The sequence below is a fragment of the Poecilia mexicana genome, unplaced genomic scaffold, assembly GCF_051168715.1.
Source record: "Poecilia mexicana isolate PSO_F unplaced genomic scaffold, ASM5116871v1 scaffold_18, whole genome shotgun sequence".
NCBI classification, from domain to species: domain Eukaryota; kingdom Metazoa; phylum Chordata; class Actinopteri; order Cyprinodontiformes; family Poeciliidae; genus Poecilia; species Poecilia mexicana.
The window spans coordinates 12,768,926-12,794,725 of record NW_028263387.1 but is presented as its reverse complement, the minus strand read 5'-3'; the positions used below and the strand labels follow the sequence as shown (position 1 = coordinate 12,794,725).

General features: G+C 40.4%; 1 protein-coding gene and 1 long non-coding RNA gene across 2 annotated transcripts; one reads left to right on the top strand and one right to left on the bottom strand.

Moving 5' to 3' along the window:
- LOC106924816 (uncharacterized) lies at positions 1–25,382 on the bottom strand. Its single transcript, XM_014998699.2, has 3 exons — positions 25,102–25,382; positions 8,578–8,630; positions 1–2,748 (listed from the first exon to the last, which is right to left on the bottom strand). The coding sequence occupies exons 2-3, from the start codon at positions 8,607–8,609 to the stop codon at positions 1,953–1,955; spliced, it is 828 nt and encodes a 275-aa protein (XP_014854185.2). The 5' UTR covers positions 8,610–8,630; positions 25,102–25,382; the 3' UTR covers positions 1–1,952.
- Positions 16,955–17,311, top strand: LOC148154065 (uncharacterized). Its single transcript, XR_015766170.1, has 2 exons — positions 16,955–17,089; positions 17,162–17,311. It is a non-coding gene; the product is annotated as an uncharacterized LOC148154065 (long non-coding RNA).
- Positions 25,383–25,800: the final 418 nt, after the last annotated feature.

Genomic DNA, 25,800 nt, shown 5'->3' with positions numbered 1-25,800 from the left:
TTATTTCACACAGCCTTTATTACACTGATTTTATTTTACGGTACAAATGCAATGAGGAGAAATGATTTGGCAGGCAAATGATTAAAATGGGGATTCTCCTTCATTTCATCCGGATTACTTCTTCAGGAATCAGTCAGCCTTAATTAGCTCGTTTTCAGGCACATGAGCTGAACGGATGTCACAGACTAGACAACAAATCCAAAGCTTGACCTTTAAAATCGAAAAAAAATAAAACAACAAGAAGTTAGCAGGCGCTTGTGTGGTTGCTGAGGCTAATTGACCTTTGCTTGGCTTATTAACCTTGGCTGTAAAAGCTGTATTGAAGGCAAAAACAAGACACATTTCTTAAAATAAAAAAAGAACATTAATTATGTGCATGAATCATGTTTCCATTGCTTTCTCTTTATAATTGCAGCCTGATTTTATGTTTGTTGTGCTATTCTGAAATTAGCGAGGACATAAAATAAGAAGAGCTATGAATAAGGGCTAACTCTGCTCTTTTCTGGCCGTTAAATACTCCCAGTTTCTATGTGAGATAAAGGTGAAGACTTTATAAATAACACCAAAACGCAATAAAGTTACACTAACAATAAATCACCTGTAAAAAGGGATTTCATGACCTTTCCGTCTCTCTTAGTCGCACAGTATTATAAAAGCATTCCTTCCCTTTGAAATTTGTTCCATTTTGTCACGTTGCAGTCCTAAACCTTTATGTATTTCATTGATATTTTATGTTAGACCACCACAAAGAGTGAAGCAGAACAATAAGGTTCAACCCGTTATCAAAAATAAAAAGAATAAAAAGTGTGGCGTACATTTATTCACCCCTTTTACTCCCATACCCCTAAATAAATTCCATTAACACTACCAGGGAATACATTAAAGAATGTGCTTTGGATCAATTAACTGCGCGTAATAGTGGCTCAGTCAAAGTCCCAAACCCAACCGAGAATCTGCATCATGACATAGAAACCGATTTACAGTCATTCCCCTCCTAATATGACTGAACTTGATTTTGCGAAGACGGTTATATGAAGAATTTACTTAAAAAGTGCATTTCTAACTATTCACTTACTCATTTAAAAAAAAAAAAAGATTTTTTTTTTTCCCACTTTAAAATTAGAAACTATTTTATCTCAGTTGATCACATAAAATATCAATAGAACACACTGGAGTCTGTGGTTTTTTCAAGGTATGCATGGCACTTTAAATGGATGGATTCTTAAAGAGGTCACAAGCTGGGCCTGTGTTTACTAAAGAAATGTGGGCTCCCGTAATAAAACCAATAGCTATGCGTCATAATTAAAATATCCTGCTGATGTCGTGTCCGTGTCGGAGTACCTACAGCCTGTTAGGAGCGTGGAGTGTACGGTGCACCGTGGTCCAGCTGCAGGCCGTGTTCGGTCCAGACGCTGGAGTCTCTTTAGTTGCAGCTTTGAGAATGAAGCCTCCTTCACAAGGCAGATATTATCCCTCCGTCACAGGAAAGATCGCCCACAACTTCAAAAATAAATCTGTTTCCAGCAGAGTTTTTTCCTTCATTTGTTTTATGTCCATAGATAAAAACTTCATTGTTCAGAACTTTGGCAAAGTTTTATGGCGGTTCTGATAGTTCTGTCAAGTTGCTTTAAAGCAGCATTAGGTAACTTTTCTTTTTTAAAAAATAGCTTTTTTTAATATATTTTTGTTAAAGCTGTCACCATGTCATGACAATCTTCTATGAGACAGATAATCAGTAATCATCCTCATGTATGCGCTGCTCACACCCTCCCCATTCGCTATGCTGCACTACAGCAGGTTCACCACAACAGAGGGTGTCATGAATGAAATAGTAACTCAGAGAGATTTTCTGTCTCATATGATCTCGTCACGACACTGAGACAGTTTCCACAAATATTTAAAAATCACATTTTTCGTAAAAGTTACATACTGTAGCTTTAAGGGTTCGTTTTTCAATCAGAATCCTCCCCGGCGGTGGCGGCCTCCAAAGCAGCAAGAGCCTCCGCCACCATAGAGTCCGTGACGCTCTGCACCTCCGCCTGGTCTTTCCTCACCTCCTCCTCATCCTCTTCATTCTCGCTCTTTGTCACAGAGATACCGCTCTCCTCTGTGCAAACGTCCGCAGTCTTTGGCAGCGTGAGCTCATCCCTCGTGCCGCCAGAGGACAAGCTGGTGTTGCTGGTGTGGATGTCCACGGACAGGACGCTGCCCTCATCCCCGGTGTCCCAAAGGTGCTCCGGCGTCACCCCAACGCCCTCGTCGATCTCGTCCACCGACGGGGTCCTGCCTGCCATGCTGCAGGTGGTGATGGAGCTGTCCCACCCGTTCGTCATGGCCTCGTGCTCCGGCTCACTGTAGCTCCTGTGGTCTTCGTACTGCAGTACGTTGGGGTAAATAGGCACCTGGGTTGCATCAATGTCCATCCATCGTCGTCCTACCGTCTCTGGCTCAATGATGTACAGCCCGCCACCTGAGGGAGGTGCGCTCGCCTGCTGGTGCATTTCCTTTGCAAGTGACGGCGCCGAATGAAGCCTGTGGTTGACCTGGTTGTTGTCATGCTCCAGTTTGAGTGTACTGTCGTTGGACTTGCTGTAGCCCAGGTTGTGGAAGCCATGCTTCTGCTTGTTGTGGTCGACCTGCGGGTCGCGGCCGGTGACCCCGGCCGCGTGGTGCTGGCCCTGGTAGAGGGAGCTGCCCGCAGAGTCGCTTTTCCGCACATCCACCGCCGTTGAGGGGTCGTAGATGTAGCTGTGGGGAAGACAAGACGCAGAATTGTAAATCACAGAGACGGACGTTTTTTTTTTGACATGGGCAGTTGCCCAGGGCAGCAGAACAGCTTTTGGGTGGGGTGGGGAGATAAAGAAGTATACCCATCTGTCAGTTGTAGGAGTGGGTGACATTTTGTGTTACTATTGTGAAACAATAAACAATACGATAAATTCCCACCTCAAGTTGTTTGCATTCTGAAAAACGTTTTTATTCCTGCCATCTGTAAGGCTGCCTTCACACTGCAGCCTGAAGTGACCCATTTGGGATTTTTTGTCATATCAGATTTTTTTGCCGGGGCCGTTCCACACATATGTGACCTGTATGTGTTCTGCAGTCTGAACGGGCAAACGACCTGAAGTGTCCCGCATGCGCAGCAGAGGGCGCAATAGCGTCAGCGTTCTCAGTGTTCTGCCAACCGCCATAAAAAGAAGAAGTGCTCAATGTTTGCGGAAGTAAACATGGAGGCTAACGGTGGAGCTTAGCTTACATATTTGAAGTTGTTGTCCAACCGGAGCAGCATATTAACAACTTAATCCTCATTATAGTCCGTCATGGTTGTTGTTTTTCTTCCTGCTTGCGCGCATCAGGACGCAGAATAGTGAGATTTGTTGAGAATCAGTGACGTTCATTTCGGATGAATGCGACCTGGACGTTAGGTCGCATTTGAATCGGATACTATCGGATATGCAAGTGGCCTGGGTCGCATTCGAAAAGAATCAGACCTGTTGTTCAGACTGTCATGAAAAGATCAGATACAGTTCGCATTATGTCAAAAAACAAAAAAAATCGGAATTGGGTCACTTCAAGTTGCAGTGTGAAGGCAGCCTGAAGTAGCTGAGTGAAGTTGGCCCCCCCACCTTCTTCAAATCAGACAAAATTGGTGTCAAACATTTGTGCTACGTTTGTGCTGGTTTGTGCAGCAAAAATTTTCGTTTGTGCCGCTATCATTTTAAAGATATAAAGAAAGTTGGATTTCATAAAAGTTGGGGGGCTGGTTGACCTTTTGACCTTTACACTTTCATTAATATCTTCAAAGCCAAAGCAGCACAAACAAAAAATTTTGCTGCACAAATCAACACAAACGTAGCCGAGTTGATTGACACCCATTTTGTCTGATTTAAAGAAGGTGGGGGGTTGGTTGACCTTGGATGACCACTGGAAACATTTCTTTATATCTTTAAAATGATAGCCACAAACGAAAATTTTTGCTGCACAAACCAGCACAAACGTAGCACAAACGTTTGACACCAATTTTGTCTGATTTGAAGAAGGTGGGGGGGCCAACTTCACTCAGGTGCCTGAAGTGGGTTGTTGGCAGTCCTTAGGAAGACAGTTTGACCTCCCAAGAATATAGCTCTCCCGTATTTTAATTGGTTAGAACATTGCAGAAGGCGGGGCTTGCCCGGGGTGGCATTTATCCAAGACCCACCACTGCACCGAGACATAAACATGAACAGGGCTTCGTAAAAAGCCGAGGCTCACAGAATGATGGTTGTTCATTAGCACCGTGTAAAAAAGCAGCTCTGACTTCATCTGTGAGACAGCACAGACAGATTCATAATAATGTGCAACAATAATGATGAAAACACCACCTCATTTTCCCTTGGTATGTAACCAGTTGGATAATGGGTGGCTGGATTAAGAAATGACGGTTTAAATCCACATTGAGTGAATCAAAGAACCAATTTTTCTTTAGCAGAAAATCCTCTGATTGTTGATGTCTGCAGGACTGATTTTGACAAATATTTTGATGATTAATTCTCACTTCCTTTGTAAACTGTGTTCACTGGCTCTGCTAACCCCCCCGCCCTCCTCCCACTGTGATGGATTTTCCTTCAAGGACAGAAGAACAGGCTGACTCGTTCACACTCAGACCCTACCACTGAGTGCGCCGAGGCTTTCCTGCAAGAAGCTGTCAGACGTCACCCACTGTGCACGCCTCTTGTTTTCATGACGACCTTTTCATTTGTTTTCTCCATTTCATCACCATGCTCCTGACTCCAGCTGAGCTGCTTCCAGCTCGCGTCTCTCAAGGTGCTCCCTGCTCGCATCCCTTCTGCCTCCTTCAGTGTCACCGTGGTGCAGCCGCGACTCTGACCCGCTGTAACTTTACGCTTCTCCATCCGAGTGTCCTTTGAGCAAAGAGCCCAAGTTCTGAGAATTGAGGAGATCGTTTTCAAATGTATCGGCTGATTCGGGTTTCTCCGTCCTCTTCCAGCCACCCACGCACAGCCTCACCCCTCTGACTTGAGCACCTCTTACCCACCCTGCATCTTTCTTTTTTTTCCCACCCTCATCTTCTCTCTGCAGAACGCTGTGAAAATGAATGTTTTCCATTTCCTCAGCTCTGCTGCTGTGTCCTCTGCCAAAGGTGAGATCTGAAGCATGTTTTCTGAGAGGCGAGAGGAGGCTCTCTCTTTGTGCTTAACTAAGGAAAAAGAAACAACCAATAATACTTAAAGGGGGGATGAGAAACCCTGGCAGGAGAATGAAACTGTATTTTCATCAACAACAGGCGTCCATCCAGTTCATCTCGAAGCAATTTTCACAGAGCCAAACAAACACATGGCCTGTTGTTGTGATTTTCTCTTATTGCTTCCTGCTGTAGTGGACAAACAGAACAAGGAATAAGGCATTTATTTTTATAGCTGGAGCATATTTCAAGTCTACATAAGAGTGGGTCAGCTTCTCTCTTGTAAACGGAGGTGATGTCAGAGTCACAGATGCCAATGTGTGACAAAGGAAGTCATTTAAAAGCTGGAGCTTCAGCTGTGTCTGTTTTGGGTTATTTTTTTTATCTTTTAGCAGTGATAAAAATTGAACTATACAGCATTGTCACTGGATGAGGTCTAATTGACAATGTTTGCTTACCACAAACGCTGGCAGTATATGGTGCGGATTGTTACTGTTTCGCTGTGATCCTCTGCCTATTTGCGGTTCAGTATTCACAGATTTCCACGTGGAGTTTAGATCCAGGGTCTGCAACCTGTGGCTCCAGAGCTCCACTTTAAATAGTTAATGTTTGGCAGTTATTCACAAATGCAGGTTTTTAATGGAGTAAATAGATTTTCCATGACAGAATTAAAAATACTAGCGATATAGTTTTAGATTAAATGTGTTCTCATTAATTTCAACATCTTCCTGAAGGAAACATATCCGTTCTCATTTCTGGTTAGGTTTTATTTTTTTCTTTATTTTCAAACCTAAACTTAGGTATGAAATATACACACATTTCAAATAAATTTCCTGCAGTCAATTTTTAAAGGTCTTGTATCACTTGTGGCTCTAAACAAGTCTTCTTTAGTTAGACTGAAGGCAAATATTGCTCTTAGGATTGTAATGGTTACCGACTCCTGCTTATTTAGAGGAATATTATGTGATCGATAAGGTGTAAGACTGAGAAAACGGCTTCCTGTACCCTAATTATGACTATGTCAAATCGAAAGCAAATCTGATATTGACACTAGTTAAAGTCTGGGATCTGCAACTCCAGTTCTCCAACGTTTACAACGAGAAACACTAAGCAGAACATAATTTTAAGGCGAAAAAAACCCCAAAAACCGAGTCCTGTTTGCCACAAGCTATGGAGGGAACCAACATGCACCTTTTCTATCTGCATAAAAATATTATCTGTGGCAGAGACCATCTCCACAATAAAGGCAGGCTCAAGCTGCGAGGCTAGGCAGGGACAGGGAAGCTGATCAGAGGACAGGTGATTTAACACAGGCCAGGTCAGGATGGATTTTTTTCCCCCCCCAGATTTTATTTGCAAACAATTTAAATCATCATTTTACTCCCGCCTTGTAAATATGTCTCATTTTGCGTTGCTAAGGTGTAAACAACAACAAAGAAAACTAAATACATTGAAGTTTATGGCTGTGCTTCTGCAGCTCCTGGATGTTTCCTGTCCACCATGCAGATGCAGGAAGTAGGCAGCTTTAACACAAATCCAAAGAAATGTATAAGACAATTCGGGTGTATGCTGCTAATTAATTGCTCATTTATCAGAGCGGCAGAGTTGAATATGTCCTATTTTTACTGGCTGGACAGCGGGTTCTCATCGCTGACCCAGTAACCTTAAAGCCTCAAACTCTGCTAATCCCAGAAATGTGACACTCCACACAATTACGGAGGTATGTGTTTGTGTCACAAGCATTCGCATGTGTGTGTTTGACATAAGAAAAAGTGTGAAAGAAAGAGGTGGGGGAGGGGTTGAGGGATTACTACGCTGGTATGCAAAGCACATTGAGCCCCTTCATTAATCTCCAATCAGAAAGTCGTTTCCTGGCCGCGCTCTGTGACCGCACTCGCCTCGGAAAGCACGGCGACGTCGAGCCTTGACAACGATACATTGTACGCTTCTAATGAGCAGACAGTCCTGGAGAGAAATACAGTAACCAAGGGTGCTGGCTATTGACAAATCGACTCACGGTTCGTACTAAAAGTCCACGTGAGGCTCACTGTGCGGATGTGTTATAAACGGAGCTCTCTCTGTCTACAGGAGACAAGAAATCATTATGTGGGAAAGCAAAGAGCTGGAAACTAACAGTGAGAGGATGAAAGAGAGGAGGGCGACATTCACAGGTCCAGCTGTCATTAGATCTGGGCTACCGGGGGTCAAACACGCAGACGTTTCTTTGAATTTAAAACATGTTTTGATCTAAAATAACAGAAGATTTCTGATCGTTTTTCCTTAAAAACAATCGGATTCAAAAGTAATTTCACACTCAACACTATGGACTCAATCTGTGCACACACGGTCCTGCAGCAGAGCAGTCGCTGTTCCCAAACTCTGCAGTCATGTGGTTATTAGAAGGTTTTGTTTTCCTCTCAGTCGGAGAAGTGCAGCTCGAAGCAACCCGAGGAAACTTTTTCTTCCTGTTGCTTTAGCTACAGCACAGTGGCTTCCTCAGCTGACAGTGAGGACTTTATCTGGTGGGACAGGTTTAAAACAAGACATGGCAGATTCAGAAAGCTAAATAGGCAAAGTTAGGTATGAAAAGGTGAAGTGAGTAGATTTTGAAACAATAAAATGAGCTGGACAAGAAGTTTTCCTCCACTCTTCCACTCATTTTCTGTTTAGACGAGTCGGTCTTCATTCACAACATGAAAGAATAAAATTGTAATTAAACTGTGACACTACATTGGGCTTTCATATGAATATGGCAGAAAACCAAGAATGAAGGAAACATCAGAAAGATCAAATGACCATATTATTGATAGCTTCTGCGGTAGAGCTGAAACCCTTTCCACTGTTCACATCGCGGCATATAAGTTACATTTGGTGTCTGGGCTTTTAAACGAGGCGGTTTTAAGTGTTTTTTCGAGGTCTCAGGTATTCGCAAATTTTAGCTAACCCCGGCAAACTCTGAGTGTGTGATTTTAGTTAGATCAACAGATTTTCATAGTCAAAATATACTTCAAAGTGTTAAATATTAGCATATTAGCTTAATATAAATCTAACCAGTAGCGACAATAATTTGTTATTCCAATAATTTATCTTCTGTACTGGCCCAGTTTTTATTTGTTACTTTATTTGTCTCCTTCCAGACAATTAAAGTTAAAGATATGTCTTGAACAGCATAATATGCATTTTTTTTCTCACATTCTGGTGAGTGAGAATAACTTTCATACATTTTATCTTCATGTTTTGATTGTCGGTAGAGTATCCTTTGTTTGTTCTCAATTAAAATAAATATGAAAACTGTTTTAATTTGATTTTTTTTTTTACTCTTCACAACATACTGGAGAAGAAAGCAAAGTGAAACTGACACAAAAACACAGAATAAAGTTAAAATAACGTCTTACCTTTTCACCATCCGGCAGCATTGGCACCCCATTTGGCCAGATGTGTCGTGTTGCTGTGGAGACACATTAACAAACCAATTAAATATTAAGCAGACGCACATTCTTGGGAGTAAACGGCGCAGCACCAAGAACAGAGCAACTCAACTCACAGACAGGACGTCAGATTTGATCTTACGGGTCTCGTGTTCAGATCGATGATCAGGGAGCGTCATTGATCACCTCTGACATGTGAACGGCTTTTTAATGAAAGCTTTTTTCCTAAAGATTTCACCTGATCACTTAGCTTTCGTCTCGGTTTTATTGGTATTTGGCCACGACGATGAAAGCTGTGTTTGCCTGAAGCGCTGATAAAGTTGCTATTGCCATCGATCACCTGCATGTCTGTGTCTGTCCGCGTGTGTGTGTGTGTGTGTGTGTGTGTGTGTGTGTGTGTGTGTGTGTGTGTGTGTGTGTGTGTGTGTGTGTGTGTGTGAAAGATCGTGCAACAACGTTCAGGATGGGAATGACCTTTTCTCTCCTGGTGGTGTGCTTCACCCGGCTGTGGCATTTCATTGCCTGGGTAAATAATTAATCAGTGACTTTTGAATAAGTTTGTCTCAACGTGAAGGAGGAACAGAGACTGACAGAGGTAGAGGACACAGTGTCTTTCAATGAAGAATAAACGCATGACTGACGAAGAGACACTGATTCCACAGGACTGCAGTTTAAAGCTTAAGATCCTCAGCTTTGTTTTTATGTTATTTCCACCATCTATAAACTACGCATCGTAGCGCGTCCCACTAATGTCTCGTAAGCTGTTCTTGTCACTCTTGCAGATATTTTTCTGTCACAAATCGCTGACATCTCCATTTACTCCGCCTCCTCTCTTCTTCATCTGTCTTTCTCTTTCATTTGCAGATATGCAGAAACCTATCAGTCATGGCCAGCATGTCGCAAACAGGGATTTCAGTGCTTCACTCTTCTACAGACTTTCCTGTCAAATATTTGACTTTCACAGTGGGCCTCCGGTTTATTTGCAGATTCACCTATTGGTAGATTTTTACGTGGAATGTAATCTTAAGTTATTTGCAGAAAATCCGTCTATATGTGGATTTTTTTTTGTAGGGCACATCTAAAATATTTGAAGGAATATTGCAGCTTGGGAAGCTGAAATACCTGGGACAATGCTACTTGACATGCTATTGGCTGGCATCTGCAAAGCGGCTTGCATTTACATTACTTGGTGCTGATTGGCTGTACCCCAAAGAGCGGTAAATATTAGACTCTGCTGTATGTTAAGATGGTTTCAATACATATTAAAGTATATGTGGTGTTTGGACTATTAAAATAGGCATTTAGAAGTGTTTAGTGGGGATCTGAGGATTTTTGGAATTGGTCCCTAATCGCCAAACAAACCACAGACTGGACATGAAGGAAGGAATAAAATAATCAAATAAAGAAGGAAATCAAAAAAGGATGTACTAAAGAGCCTATTGAAGTGCAGAAGGAAAGTGGGCAGGGAAAGACAGAAGAAAAAGGAAGAAGTGTTGTACTAGTCTGATTTCAATTCAATAATTGCATCTGAGCTTTCAGAATCAGAATCAAATTGAACTGTTAAGTGCCTCAAGATCACCGTCCCTAATGTATGGAGGAAGACGATCTTAAGCACATCTGAGATGAAGCAGTTTGTCATTAGGCTATTAAAAGCAATAAGAAAATGTTGTTGGCGTACCACAGCACTCCTTCGAGGACTCAGTTTACATCAGTAAAGTGATATTTGATATTTCAGTTTAAAGTCATGACAACGTTCGAGCAGTGCAGCAATGAAATCATCCAGTAAAACTTGGAGCTTTAATTTTGTGGGCTTAACTGTGAAGCAGAATCGGTGCGGCTCAGTGATGCGTTTTCAGGATTTCTTGCTAACCTGAGATCAATTCTATGGCAGCTGTTGCGTCATTTTATGAAATTTGTTGGGCTTAAGCTTCCCTGCTGAAAGCAGCCAGATTTTAGGAATGTAAGAAAGTGCCTGACCTCCAGCTGGTATCAGAGAAACTGATCTATGCGTTAGTATTGATTAAACAGCTGCAAGGTCGGTTGGGTTATTCATGAAATAGCAGGTTGCAGAGGTTTCATCACAAACAGGGCCTTCTTTAGGTGGAGGCCCTTTATATTTGCTGAAAAGCAACATAATCTGGCTTAGCTTTCCCAAGATATCTAACAATCCTCCTGCAGGTCTGCGGCTGAGTTTAGAGGCACAAGTGGGCGTCAGCATTCAGGCTACAGAAAAAAAAAAAAAAAGACTCATCATGATGATGATCCTCTCATCTGTGAGTGCCTCGTATTCTCCTCGTCCAAATGGACCCTTATGATTTGAGTTGGGCTTGACCGTAACCCGGCAGCAGCAATCCCCCCGCTTCACATTCATCGGCACGTTCACGCAGGCCTCCGACGGCTAAAAACCAAGAGATCGCAATTTCGAGTCGGGGCCGGATGCTGCGACAGACTGCACTTTAAATAGTGGACCCAGTTTCACACGCTGCTGCTCTGCAGGGCACCCACCCAGCCGGAGGGTCCCTTATCTTGCAGGAGCGGAGGAGGAGAGGAGCTTATTTCCCCTGAGGGCTTCCAGAAGCGTCACATCCATGCGGCGTCGCGCTGGTCCTGACAGAGCGCTGCAGTCACAATCAGGCAACTTTTACAATTACAGTTCACGTTCGAGCAGGTCAATAATCCTCCGAAGAGCTCCACCTCTCCGTCCCCTCAGCCTGCTGGATGTGCAGATTTCTCCCTCCGTTTCGTCTACCACACTCCGTCTCTTGTTTTATTGTTTTGCAGTGGCATTTCTATTCTGGTGCATTATGCATATCCCATATTTCACTGATATGTGTTTGCTGCTTTCTGCTCTTGGGGGTGCTTTTAACGTGCCTGCCTCAAAGACTTCCAGGCTGCTTGGATTAATTTGGGAAGCATCAACAGCCCACCATCCTGCCAAACACACAGTTGTGGCAAAAAGAAAGCAGATACACCCTCTATCAGTTCTGGGGCTTTAATAAAGAATCAAGTAGGTGTTTACTAAGTTCTAAAATGATTAAAATCTGACTAAATGTACCTTAAAACACTGAATGTGTACAACATATGTAAAACCTGAGAGATGTAGTTCCTTTTTACCACAAGTTAAAACAGTAATGATGAATAATTATGCCAAAGAGACTCAAATCTTATGCCTTAAATGTATAAATCTATGGATAGCGACTCGAGCCTTGTTAAAATTCCATATTTTTGTGATGTAACAATAATATTTCTGGGCAATAAATCGTCCCAGAAATAATTGTGACATGTTATTATATTGTTAATGATATTATTGTTGTTTTGAGACCATTTTCAAGTAATATAATGATATTGGCACAACAATGTAAGTCTGCCTGCTCAAAGATCAATAAACTTTCAATGCTTAACTTTGGAAGATATTTTAAATATCCAATAAAAGGACAAAAAAAAGATCAATAAAACAAAATAAAAAAACCCCACACACAACCGAAACTATAAATAAAAATGGACCATGTAAACAAATTGCAAGCATCTCTGTAAACACAATTGATGATAAAAAAAAAATGAAATCATCAGAATGGAAATGATCATGTGATTAACTGATTGACTGCTTGTAGCGGCAGCAGTCCATCGTGGTGCAACAGTAAAAAATAAACACCACATTGTATGAGAACAACATGAAGACTCACAGTCTCAACTTTTCATATCACAAACACCACTGTGTCAATCATAAATATTCTCATTTCACATTTTCTTTAGAATTTGTTGACTGCTAATCTTTATGTTTTACAAATTATGGCCCGGATCCATTACTGAGACCACAGTACCGATATCAGTGTTAAAGAGTCCCTGTACTTTACGTACAAAATTATAAACATTTTACTACACCAAGAAACATTTCAGAATCACTCTTCTGGTATGCAAACTCTGATAAAATAGTACTTTAAAAGTATTCTTAAAAACGCGATAAATTAGGGTAATTAAATTCAATCTCCTGAAAACGTAATTCAACAATAAACATGTGGAATACTTCATTTTGTCGAGCACACAGTGACAGAAACTATGGTTAGCCACATTGCGCATATTCGATTAAAGTGAAGAGAATGACTTTAACGTCCGCTGAGAGCAAACGTGCCAGACAGAATGATTAATGGCTGCCTCGCTGGGTCGGAAAAAGCTGGTTTGCATCGGAGTCGGGTTGAGTTGCACATTTGCAAGGCAAAAAAGAGTCTCTGGGCTGTTTGAGTGCTGACAATGTGATTGTGGCGCTCCCTGCCTCGGGCTAACCATCCTGCTCCCGCTCAGCAGAAAAAATCCCCTCGGAGGAGAACTCGTCCTGCAGGCCAGGAATGGCAACAGAACCACCTAACAAAAGGCTCCCAGTTTCATCAGTGCTCTGATAGCAGAGAGAGCGCAGCTAGCTTTTAAAGTCAAAGACAACTCCCCTCCGAAAAAAGGTATGTTCAGGTTCCAGAGTGTCTACTTGTAGATGCAACAATGTGCGTGCTGACTAAGATGACAGAAGACCACAGGCGACAGAAATACTTTTTTTCTGCTGAAGTGCAACAATTGGCAGCTTTCGGATCTTCTCTGAAGTGCCTGTTTTTTGTCAATTCAACAAAGTATTTGATTTGTAGTTTCAAATTCTAGACAGAAGCAAGAAAGCTTTTCTGTTAAATGAGAAATGGAGGAAATGGTTACAGAGTAAATAATATCTACAACTCAGCAAACAATGAAGCCAAACAAACTCGCTTTATACCACAGAGCTGAGTGCTTTCGGTTTTTGAAGCCGCTTGTTCCTCAAATAACTCGGCACTCAGTCTCACCATCTGCACAAGGCTTGTGATACTGGCTCATGAATTCATGTAATTTAAGGTTAACACAGTGAAACATGTCAGGATAAATGTTCATTAGGTTGGGGAATGATGGGAACCGCAGTACTGAGAAACGTCGCTGAAGGTCATCCGTGCTGGAAAAGCTTCGACACCGAGAGAGTCAGGTGACTCTGCTGTTAATGCTTTGAAATATCCTACACCTCATGCAGGTCCAGTTTTGACCTTAGGTGTCACTGCAGTAAAATGTATACGGCTTTTACTTTGGTGGTCTGATGGAAATGTACGACAAAGAAGGAAAAACAGAAGAAATCTGTATCTAATCAACAGCCAACATTACATTTTTCTGCAAAAATTTGTTGAAGGTACACAAGTGGTGTTTTGAAAAAAATGTAAATAAACAAAAAACTGCTGAATCCATAGCTCTTTTGAAAAACTGCAGACAACAGTTTCCCAAAAATGCCTAATACGGGTATACCCTTATAGCTTGTCTACTCTGATGGCTGAGGATGAGCGCTAGCTAACTGAAATATAAATATATCTTGTGTGAATGTTTATGTCTGTCGCTGCCATGATTATTAACAATTTACTACTTTAACAGACTTATTCACGTGTGATTTTTAACTGCTTTTCTAATTGAATGGAAAAGCGGTAATTGCACATTTTTTTGACATTACCAGAATATCAAAAAGTTTTGTGCACTCTTCAAAAAAAAACAACAACTGAGCATATCACTCAAGTAAAACAGATACGTGTTAATCTTTCTAAGACAGGAAAGGAAAAAATCTCAAAGGAAGGGGCTACTCGCTAACGTGGTCTGACCAATAATTAAAAACAACTGAAACTGGAACTGAAAAGGATGGATGAAGACCCAAGTTTATCTTGCCACCACACACAGCGAGGAGGATGGTCGGGTAAAAACAATCACTGAAGCTCTGTTGGAAAACAGAAGAGCTTTCTTTTTAATCTGTGAGGTAAAGGATGATATGATTTTCTACGCATCAATCGCACCAGATCCTGGTCTTATAGAGGTGGTCGCACTGACAGTGCCTTTGAAGAAACACATCAGCAATGGTCTTACATAAGAAATTGTTACTGTCCCTCAATCTGAGAAGGGTTATAAGTCAATTTCTAAACAACTCTGCAAACCCATCAGTGATACCAGGCTTTCCAGCCTCCTGCAGGTTTTCACAATAAGCAGCAGCAGCAACAGCAGGTCTCTGCTGGCCGAAACTCACATCCGAACATCCAAATAACCAATCATGTAGCCTTCCTGGAGACTTTTCAAACTCATAATGAGATCACAGATTCAATCTGTGCATCAAATGACCATCATTCATGCAGCTATTGGCCATTGTTGGCTGGCAATAATAGTGCCTTATCTGCTGCCTGTGTCATTCAATATATTACATATTGCTCCCGCTTTTTTTTTTTTTATGATGGGGAAGATCGCCGGACGATTACTGAAGAGGAAAGATTTTTCAGGGCCGGCAGCTTGGCCCGGCCCCCATTTCTTCACTCTGTGAGCTTCCTGCAGGGGAAATTGAAACGTTTCATCTTGGAGAAACAGGAGCAATAAAATCAAGATTGCTGTAGAGCGTCTCCGAAATGTGGTATGGATTGAAATCTGGGGAATACCTGCAGACTTGGCAGTCAGGGCCATTCATGAGCTATCGCTGCAACAGGAAAATCTCTCCTGGAAAGAGAAGGCTGAGAACCGTCCTTCCAGTTTTATCTTTCCTATTCATAAATGGGATTTTTTTTGTGTTACAATAAATGGAGGATTTTACTGTCAGAGTGAATGAAACACTTAAAAATGTAACAACACTGTGTGAGGGAAGAGTTCAGACGTTAGTTTTATGAAGCTGCTGCATCAAAAAGGAAAACAATACAATAAAATGAATAAAATAAAATGATGATGTATTTGATGCTGTAAGCATGACCGGCACAATCCTCTAACATTTTTCTAGAAAGCAGTCATTGATTGGTCTCCTAGAGTATTTTAAGTACTTTCTTTCCTCAATATAAATTAGAAAAGGAATGACAAAATCCTAAACTACAAAGAAACATGTCAACAGTTTGCTATGAACAGCATTAATGTTAATGCAGAGCATCTTTTAAAGTGATTTTGATTTCACAGGAAGGCTTTGAGGACCCACTGAAGTGGAATTAACCAAGGCCAGCAGAAAGGACACATGATCCAGCAACAGTGAATGGAAGCAGCTGAAAATCTCCCAAGTCTCATTTGAGTATCAGAGTTAAACAGGGAAACTTATTATGCAGAAAAGGGTTCCTGAGGTTAAGACTCCATGTGAAACCTGTGCTGTGACGACATTCTTCACAGTAAAGTTTGCATAGGGAGGAGGCTGTGGTGAAGAGACACACCTACAAAGCTTGTGAAGCTGCTGCTTTTTAAACATTGACTTGGCCATGTTTATCACTGAAGCAGTTACAAATTAATTTTTTTTTAATATATTTATTTTTATAATCTTGGGGTACAGAGGAAGATATAGAAAAAAGGACAGAGACAAAAAAAAGAGTATTGGAGTTATGCTTTTCTATGTTTCTTCCACATAAAAAACAATAGAATAAACCCAGATTAAATACAAAATAAAGTCTTCAGAACTTTATCTTTTTATTTAGTATTTGTTTTACCATAATTATTGGTTAAGTATGGTAAAATAAATTACGGAGATCATGAAATGTTCAGAACAGCAGTATAATTTGATGCAATTGCAACCTATTTCTATAGACTGTTTGGGCCAAGAAACAGACTATAATTCCTGATGAAACTAAAAGAACTACGAGTGACTTGCTTATGGTAGAAATAATATTTATTGCAGTCACTGCCAAGCGAAATAACTTCAGATTAGACAAGTACAAACTGGCTCCTGGTTAGTTTGAGACGTCCTACGATGACCGCTCCTTTTGTAGAAAAAGACCCAAACTCTGGCAAACTGTCACTTGGTTAATTGACCAGAACCCGTGAATGTGACTTTGCAGATTTGATTTCCAGATTTTAACCACAAAACATTCCTCCTTCACCACCTCTTTTCAGTCTTGCATATCTGTTACCAATTGTTCTTGCTGCGCCCTTGGAAGACTGAAATCCATCCATAAGCATTTCTGTTTAGCTGTGAGGTTCAGCTGCTGGTCTAAACATTACACGAACCATCACTAAAGACCAAAATACAGGTAGATGAGGAAGGGAAACAAATACAGGCAGCTTAAATAACCTGTTTCGGCCAAAACTTCATAGAACTTCCTGGGGTTTGCAGGTAATTTCTCCAAAGTAGGTCTCAGCGTGAACAAAGAAGCGGTCCCATTCAGAGAAGAACCTGTTCGTCTTCCAGAGTCAGGTCATCTGAGATTGGGAACATTTAGCTTATGTTAGCTCTGTGACACATTATAAAGTCATATTTTTAACCTGGGGCTCATCACATGGTATATTTCATGTGTTTGACAGGACAGTGAGAAGGGAGATCATATTCATATGGGTGACACTGGGAAGGGTGTGGTAACAAGAAAGTAGGAAAACTGGTATGACATCCCCCTCACTGTCTGTGGTTTAAGTTTCTTGCTCTTTACCAGAGGGGGAACTTTGTGAATTTAACTCAGAATCAGCCATGACGGATTTTTGGAACATTTTGTAGGTGAGTAAATATCCAAAAGCAACCTCAGATCTTTCATCTCCAGATTTTTCAGTGTTTTAATTTTTTCTCCAGACCTAAGATGACTTCCTCTTTAGATATACAGTGGAAATTTTCCTGCAAGCCAGAAGAGGCGGCCATGTATGCTGAGTGTTGGTGTGGCGGATGGGTGCAGTGCCGGGAAACTTCATAACATATTTATGTGAAATACAGTCGTGTTTAAAAGTCTTGAGTCATCTTTCGTTTCTTGACCTTCAGCAAACAGACTTTATTCTTATTTCCTGAACTAGTTATTCTGACGTTTGAAAAAGCATTCGGTTTTTCTTTGAACTTTGAGTGGCAAAATGTTAAACGCTTGATCTCATTTTCTTGTTGAAACTGATCTATGAATAATGCGAGCGTAAGAAAGGATCATAAACTCCAATGATGAATCATTGTTGCCTTTGTGCATAACAACTTAAAAAAACAATTTCAAATTGAATATTTGCCCACAAAAGACATGATTTTTAGTAGAATCATTTAAAAATACCAAAGATAACAGTTTGCAGTGGTTTCGGACCAACAAGGTGACTCCCAAAATGAGCCAGAGAGACGAATAGCCTTCATCAGCGGTGACTGGTGGAGGCCAGCAACCAATCAAAACGTTGTTAGCATCTTATTTAAAACTCCTAAATGTGTTTTGTTTTTGATCTGCCTAATTTTGCTTATCCTGAAGACACAAAGCTTCAGGATAAGCAAAAAGTAAGATTCGTGTCTGATGCCACTAATGATCCGAACAGGGACTGGCTGACGGGAAAATGAAGCATTCATAAATGACGTTAGCTTTTTAAAAGAGCATTAACAAATTGTGATGGTGAAAACTGTTCACAGGTCTTGCCCTCCAATGTGCCATAAAATCTCAGAAGAATAAAGGGAGGATCAAACACTGACTAGATGAAACGTTTATAGTGTCATAATGACATGAGGCTGGGTTGTGGAAACTGGTTCTTCTGTAGAACCAGCTAGGAACTGGTTATATCATCATCACGTTTGTGGGAACACCCTTGAAAACGTGATATAGAGCAGATGATGATGGACATTTTTTGTGATTTGATACCATACATGTTTAAAACACATTCACACACAAGTGCCTAATGGACAGTCTCTAACTTTTTGTGGCTGGCTGTGAGAATATTACAGGAAGTTGGTGAAAAAGTAGCCGAAGACCTTCAGAGAATCCAGACAACTGCTGATCAAGAGTCCTGGTAGAGACAAAAAAAAAAAAATATATATATATATATATATATATATATATATAATTATATATAAAACAATTTACCTGCCATAAAATTCTGGAGTTTGAATTATATTTTAAGAAAGTTTGTCTGGAATTTACAGAGACTGAAAACGTATTGTGAAATTTCCCAGGTGACGTTTAGGTCTCTAAGATAACTGATACACAGACTTTATCATCCCATTTAATGAGAATTTTTTACGTGTAGTTCAATAATGTCAGGCTGGGATTTAATAAAGAGCAAAGAAAAACCAGAACAAAATAAAAATGATCAGCCTCATTTAGGCTAACTTCTACCAGAATCCCAATATTTATTATTCTGGGTCACATTACAGCATCCCAGTTTTATATAATAGGAGGAACTGGCTGCAGATGTCCATACCACAAAGTATTTAAGCTCCTTCAAATACTTGAATTAAGCCGATACACACATGACGTTTTCTGCTTGAGGTAAACCTTCCTTCTGCTTTCGATGCTCGTGGCTTTGTTCGGCTTTTCTGATCACCTCCTCTGCAGGGACAGATTGCACACCGAAGCCGCTTCTCCATTAACGTGTCCTCTTTATAGGCACTGCATTTTTTTTTCTTTCCCTGCATGGTCTTTCCTTACAAATACGCCAGGGTGAGATCCCAGTGGGATTCAAGGCGTGAGGAGCGAGGTGCCGCCTTGCTGTTGTGAGACGGACTGGTAGTGACAACTGTGACTGCGGTGTCATCGGCGGTTTGGCAGTCGTAGTAGGAGTGTGACAAAGAGATAAAAATGGCCATTTTACCACCTTATTTCTCAAGCTTCAATCGCTAAACATGGGAGAGAAGAACTGCACTTGCTGCCAGCTTTACAATAAGATAATTTAGTAGGTGTGGACGGAAAACATTGGCAACTGACAACAGCTTTTTATTGTATTTAAGTATAATTTTCCACCCTTAGAGGCAAAAATTCTTCTGTATGCATGTTAGCAGTACTAAACTAATTTCTCTCAAATTTTGGACACCAAGGAGTGGCACAAGAGGAGATGTTTTTAAGTTGAGATGTTGTAGTAATAGTATATCGTATATAGCATCAACCATTCAGGCTGTCATGTTTTCATGAGCAGAGAGCACCATAAACTGTTCTAATTAGTTTTACCATAAACTATTTGAAGTCGATGGTGCAGCATAAGCTTAAGGCTCTTGTTGTGAAGGTTTGTAGGAACCGTCGAGTTTTCTTTTAAAGCCTTTCGAAAGAGTCAAATCTGCTGTATGACTGTGTTTTAGATTTTCAAAAAGTCTTGAGGAACGGCACTTTGAAGATTATTTCTCTGTCTCAACGTTGCAAAAGGAAGCAAAAGCCCAGAGGGAGACAGGGATAAAACAAGTCATCTGCTCCGACTCGTTATACTACTCTAATGCAAAGCAGGGCAAATTTTAAACTCATTGTTGCCTTTGGATCAAGATACTTCATGTTGTTAATTTAATTTCATTGCTGTCAAACATGTTTTGCAACTCTGACCTAGAGTTATGAATGGCTGTAAACCTATTATAATTGGTGGAATTATAGCGTGTAGCTATTTCCCTGTGCTCTTCATCTTCCTGACAGTGTTAATTAAGGAAGAAATAACTTCCTGTGACACCCTTTACAATAAGAAGCTTAGACAGTCTGTCTACAGTATCGCCTCAGGTTGAGACAATATATTCAAATGGTTCTGTTTATGACTTGACCAGGTCTTTAACTTCTGAAATATATATATTCAGAAGTTTTTTTTTTTATTTACGTTAGAAAAACAGTTCCTGAGATTGTAAAGTCAGACATTTGCAACAAAAGACAACAGAGATGCTTCAAGTTTAATAGTGAACTCAGGAATTGAACATCTGGGTAAATTTCCAAAGTGTAAGTGGAACATCCAGGCTTTTCTCCTGTATCAGAAAGGTTTTCTTCACTGTAGGAGGCCTGTCTTTCCAAAACCAACATAACGCCTTACACTTTGGAAAATATCCAGAAGTATCACCTAAATCCTAAAAGATTTATTTGTCACAAATGTTTGACTTCACAATTTCAGAGAATATCTTAATCTTAATGTTGTAAGTGTATGCTTTTAATCATAAAAATTTATGTTTTTCTTGCAAAAATTATCAGAGAATATCCAAGCTTTCTGTAGATATGGAAAATGAATGTAGAAAAGTCTAGTCCTCCGTCGCAGCCTAAAACCCTACTGCAGTCAGCACAATACATGCACAACATTACAGGTTATTATCATCTAGTATTTATATACGATAATAATTGTGTCAACAACGATAACTTTTGTACGTTCTAAATGTGTTGTACAGTAAGTCCCATGACAATAGTCAAAGATTTTTCACAGATTTGCGGAAAGTTCATCATTTTATAAAAAAAAATGTTGTTGAGCAAACCTAAAATATTCTAAAAAAAAAAAAATGCAACTTGAGAAGCTAGAATACCTGCACAATGCTACTTGACACACTACTGGCTGGCATTTGCAAAGCAGCCAGTCCGGGCGCTATTCAGTTTCCTTGGTGCCAATTGGCTGTATCCCCAAGAGCAGAGATAAGAAAGAGCATAGATGTTAGATTCTAGAAATGTGCTAAGACTGTTTCTAATGTACATATTAATGCATATAGAAGTATATTTGGTGTTTGAACTATCAAAACAGACAGTTCTAAGCATTTTAAAGTGGCTCTCGTGTGAATGTGGAGTTAGCCGCTGTTGTTCCTAATTCCAGTGAACAAATACATAAATAAATAAAAAAAAACTCTTTACAGGTTTATTTCCCTGCTGCCAAAAGTCACCACCAACTACAGTTTGGCAGAGAACATGTAATCTCACACGAGGCAGGCATCAAGCTGTAGCTTTAAGACTCATCTGATGTGTGCAGATTATTTTAATTTGTGTGAACGATCACACAAATTAAAAGATTTGTTTGACCATCCACCAAACCTTCTCACAGGTTTGACAGGCTTTTAGTTTTAGCTGGCTTCAACTGGACTTTTCCAACATTCAAGTAACAAACCTGAAGTCTTGCAGTAATGCCGAGAACAATCCCCCTTATTGACAGTATTTCCCTGCCGCCTGCTGCTTGTGTGACTCTCAGCTGAAAGCAAACCGCAGCATTTCGATAAGATGCTTCATTTTAAAACCTCTTATCAGCTGGAAGGCTTTTAGGTCCAAGCTAAGATGTCAACACTGTATTTCAAAGTCTTTGTAGTGACAGAAAAATGACGCAGCCTCAGCCGCAGCTTTGTACTGCTTTTCATAACTTATCACAGCAGATGATGAGATACCCCTTCCTGACCCGATAATGCGTCCCATAAAGGAACTGCAGCTTTTCATCTGATTCGTTTTAGTGTGTCACTTTTTCAATTACAGCTCGCACAGAAAAGCCCAGGAAAACTATTAAACGTGTGTCACGGTACGGAAAGAAGTCGACGCTCGGTCGGAGCGAGACGGCAGCTTTTAGATCTGAGTGTTTGACAGGTGTGTTCAGCAGTGTGACCTCGAGGTGGCTGATTTGAATAGGCCTGATGTGATTAGGGAAGAGCATTCAGGGTGAGTCATATGGAAGATAAATTTCTACAAAGCTCGCGCTGAGAAAACATTACAACCCGTCTACAGATTTCAGACGTGCTGAAGCCGACTGACTCTGCCGGTGTCTTTCTGTGGGTGTAATGCGATGTGCCGTCTCCTAACATGCCTCCCTCACACGGCCCCGGGCGGCAGTCTACAGTAAACAAGTCCCGTCTCTTCTGTATTACCCAGCAGCCCACAGTTATCAATAGCTCTGCCCTGTTCTGTGTTACACTGCAAACAGGCCTGCTGCTTGTTTTCCTCCTTGCCCAGGAGCCCTGAACTCTTCTTCAGAGGGAAAACAAGTCTGCAGAGCCGCTTTAAATAATGCACGGCTGGTAAAGCTCGGGTCAGTAGAAAGTGAAGATCAGCGTGTTCTTAGGAACTACCGGGCACAAGTTATTACAATCATCACAAACTTTAATTTATTTCATGAGGATTTTATGTAAAGCAGTGCAGAATTGTGAAGTAGAAACAAGTTGTCTTTCTTTTTGTGAATGATAATCAGAAAAGTTGCCGTGCATATGAATTCAGTCCTACTGAATCCGCCTGTTCCTGCTGCAGAAAGGAACTGGTGGTGGCAGCATGATGCTGCCACCACCATGCTTCGTCATGAGGATGATGTGCAGCGTTAGTTTTTACTTTGTGTTCATAATGCAGATGTAGTTAGGTGACTTCTGCAGGATGCACTGGGTGTCATTTTGGTTAATCAGAGTAAAGGTGCTAAACACAAACGCACAACACACTCGCCATATTTTTACTTGCACAGTATTTGAAAAACACTTCACATTTTCCTTCCAGTCTACAATCATGCAATCCTTTATGTTGGTCTATCGTATAAAAGTCCAGAAAAACAACATTAAGAAAGAAAACACGATCTCTACACAAATCATGTTAAATGGAGATAAAACAGAAGGATTGTCAGATTTTAAACATTTACCAAATGACCATCCTGGACGTTAGACGAAACATGTTACTTCAACTCGGAGTAAATACAGAGAGATGAGGCGTTTTTTCGAAACCCTAACAAAATAAAAGACGACGCACAATATTTTTTACATGGACCAAACATTTGTAATGATGTAAAGCATCTTTTGTCTGAAAAGCTGAAGGAGGCAACTTATTGCTTTTGTTCGATAAACAACAATTATAGTGATTATACTGATTGTGAAAATTGCTGCTGCTGCTGGTATTTTCCAGTTAATTTCACAGCCCTGCAGAATAATTACCAAGACAACGAGCATGAATGTTTCCTCAAAATTATTCTGACCTTCAACCAAAATGAATTTGAAACTAAAATCTTACATTGCCATGCAAAAGTTATCAGACATCTTGGAACTTTCTGGATTTTGTCAAATCGCAGCCACAAACTTCAACGTATTTTATTTGGATTTCACATGGTAGAGCCACATAACCCCTTCCACATAACTGGAATGGACATGATATTTTTCTGGGATTAAACCAATAAAAAAAATTAGGAATTTGTTATTTGCATGATGCTTCTTACAGGTTGCTTTCTTATTAACCAAAAACAATGAAGTTTAGTCTCTTAACTTGATACTAGAGAGTTTCAGGCATCAGACAAGATGAGCATGTGTATGAAACGAGAGATGGGAAGGAGTAAGTATCTGTCTTATATCAAAAATATCATAGCCTAAAAATGTTGCTCTCAATATAATTTTAAGTATTACCAGTCATCGTATTTAAAGGTATTTTTATAGTCGTTATAAAGACATGGTCAAAGTCCAACTGCCCATCAAATTCAACAGCACTGATGGAATTTTGCAACAAAAAATGCGAAAAACTCTTTTCGAGATGTAACAGCAAAGGCGTGTTTGTGTGTGCGTTGGAGAGGGCTGGGGGCGATTTCAAATGCACACCACACCTTTCAGATTGTCTTTGTAAAAAAAATAAAAAAATAAATAAAAGTGAACCTATGTTTGGTTTCATTCCTCTTTAAAATGTTATGTTTTTTTTATGTTGCCTTATCAGAAAAATGTCAACTAACTTCACAAAATGTGGGAAAGTGAAAGGGGGGCAAGGGGGAGCACTTTCTCAAGAGCTAACACTAGCTAACACTTCACTTCTTTTGAGCTTTGAATATTTGTAGTTTTGTATTCCTGTGCTGTAGTATAGTTTTTTAAGAAGAAAACTGGTTTTCCCACTATTGCAGAACAACACCTCCCTCACCTCTAGCACACCATTTGTGCAACCCGATATCTGATGACAATGTAAACAACAGCGTTGAGCTCAGGTTTACATCCTGTTGCAGGCGTCGTCCTGAGCTCAGCAGCAGCAACAAAGCACAGAGCAGATTCATTTGCATCCACTTTTAATACTTTGTTTTAAGCACTGAGCTGCCACTAAAGGCCACAGAAAAAAAAAAGAAAAAAAAGAGAGAGGCTTAGACAACCCACAACACAACTCTGTCAAATAAACCTGCCACTGCAGTTTCAGGACACCAAGTGATGCATTACACCGCTGTAATACATCAGTTTGTTCTGGTCCAGGGTTCAGCCTCATGTTAGAGGAACAAACACAAGCCAAGGCCAGCCATGTGTGCAGGACCACCTCCTCCTTCCCCACCTCCACCTATCAGGAGCAACCAAACAGCAGCCCTGCATTCACTCATTAACTTCACCTCTACACCAGCCCTCTGTTATGGAAATTTTTATGTTCCTGACTCCCCATGGAGCAGGATAACACCAAAAACAAAGTATAAAAGTCAAAATATAAAAGTCATTAAACTTTACCACCATCAAATGGGGAAAGCTGTAAAACGCCCGCTTTATCTATGAATGACGCGCGTATTTACTTTTTTGTGACGCTTTTATTTATAAATAACGCATATATTTAGTATTTTGTAAGGCTTTTATAAATATTCATGATGCGCAACAGGTGTATACTGACACCTCTGAAGAAAAGCTAACCATAGATAGGTTTTCTGCAATAAATGTCAGCCTTTATTGTTACTGCAGTGTTTTATTAGATCTTGATAGGAAGTGATGCTGTTTTCTGCCATATGGCTAATACCGTCCACCTGTCGACGCTGCGTTAAGTAATGTCTAATAACTCCTGTTCAACTTCTCTTTCTAACTTTAACTTCACCATGAAGCGCAATTAAACGTACGTTTTTCATTATTATTATTATTTAAAGTAAAAATAAAACAGAGTTTGAGCCTACCTGTCGTCCAAAGTGAAGGTGTGGCACTTTAATTTGCCTCAGGTATCAGAAACACACGGATGTCATTTAACGTCTCCCGCTCTCTTCCGGTCCTTCAGCCGAGTGAAAAAGTCTAAAAAACAGGTGAAGAAAAGATGGAGGTTTCTTTTCCTGGTCGGCCAGAGTTACTGTGGTGGGTCGCTGAGAAGAGTCCCCCCCCTCGGTGACTCCGCAGTCCCATGTTTCCTGTGTGGACTCGGTCTGCTGATGGGTTGGTTAGTTAGTTAGTCTGTAAGAACTAGTGGAAAGCAGAGCAGTGAAGTTGAATTTGCGGCAACACGGTGGTTTCCGGTTGAGCCTTTCAAATTAAAACACAAACTATTTTTATCCCATCCACTGTTGAATAAAATACATTAGAAACTGATAGCATGGTATGTGCGGAAGAGGTTCAGGGACTCCGGGGGATAATAATTCAGATTTTAACCTGAATATTCTTAAATTAAAATCCGAATTTTAATAAAATATCAGATTGAAGTCAGAATTTTGTGCTTTTTTGAGTTGCCCTAATTTCATTCCGTATAAATGCCACTTTATTTCTGTCGAAGAAATAAACACATTTAAAATTATTTTTATTTATTTACTTGTTGAGTTTAATGTTGTGTTCTAAAGCAGGGGCAATCTAACTTTACAGTTTCAGAAGCTATTTTACCCTCATTAGTA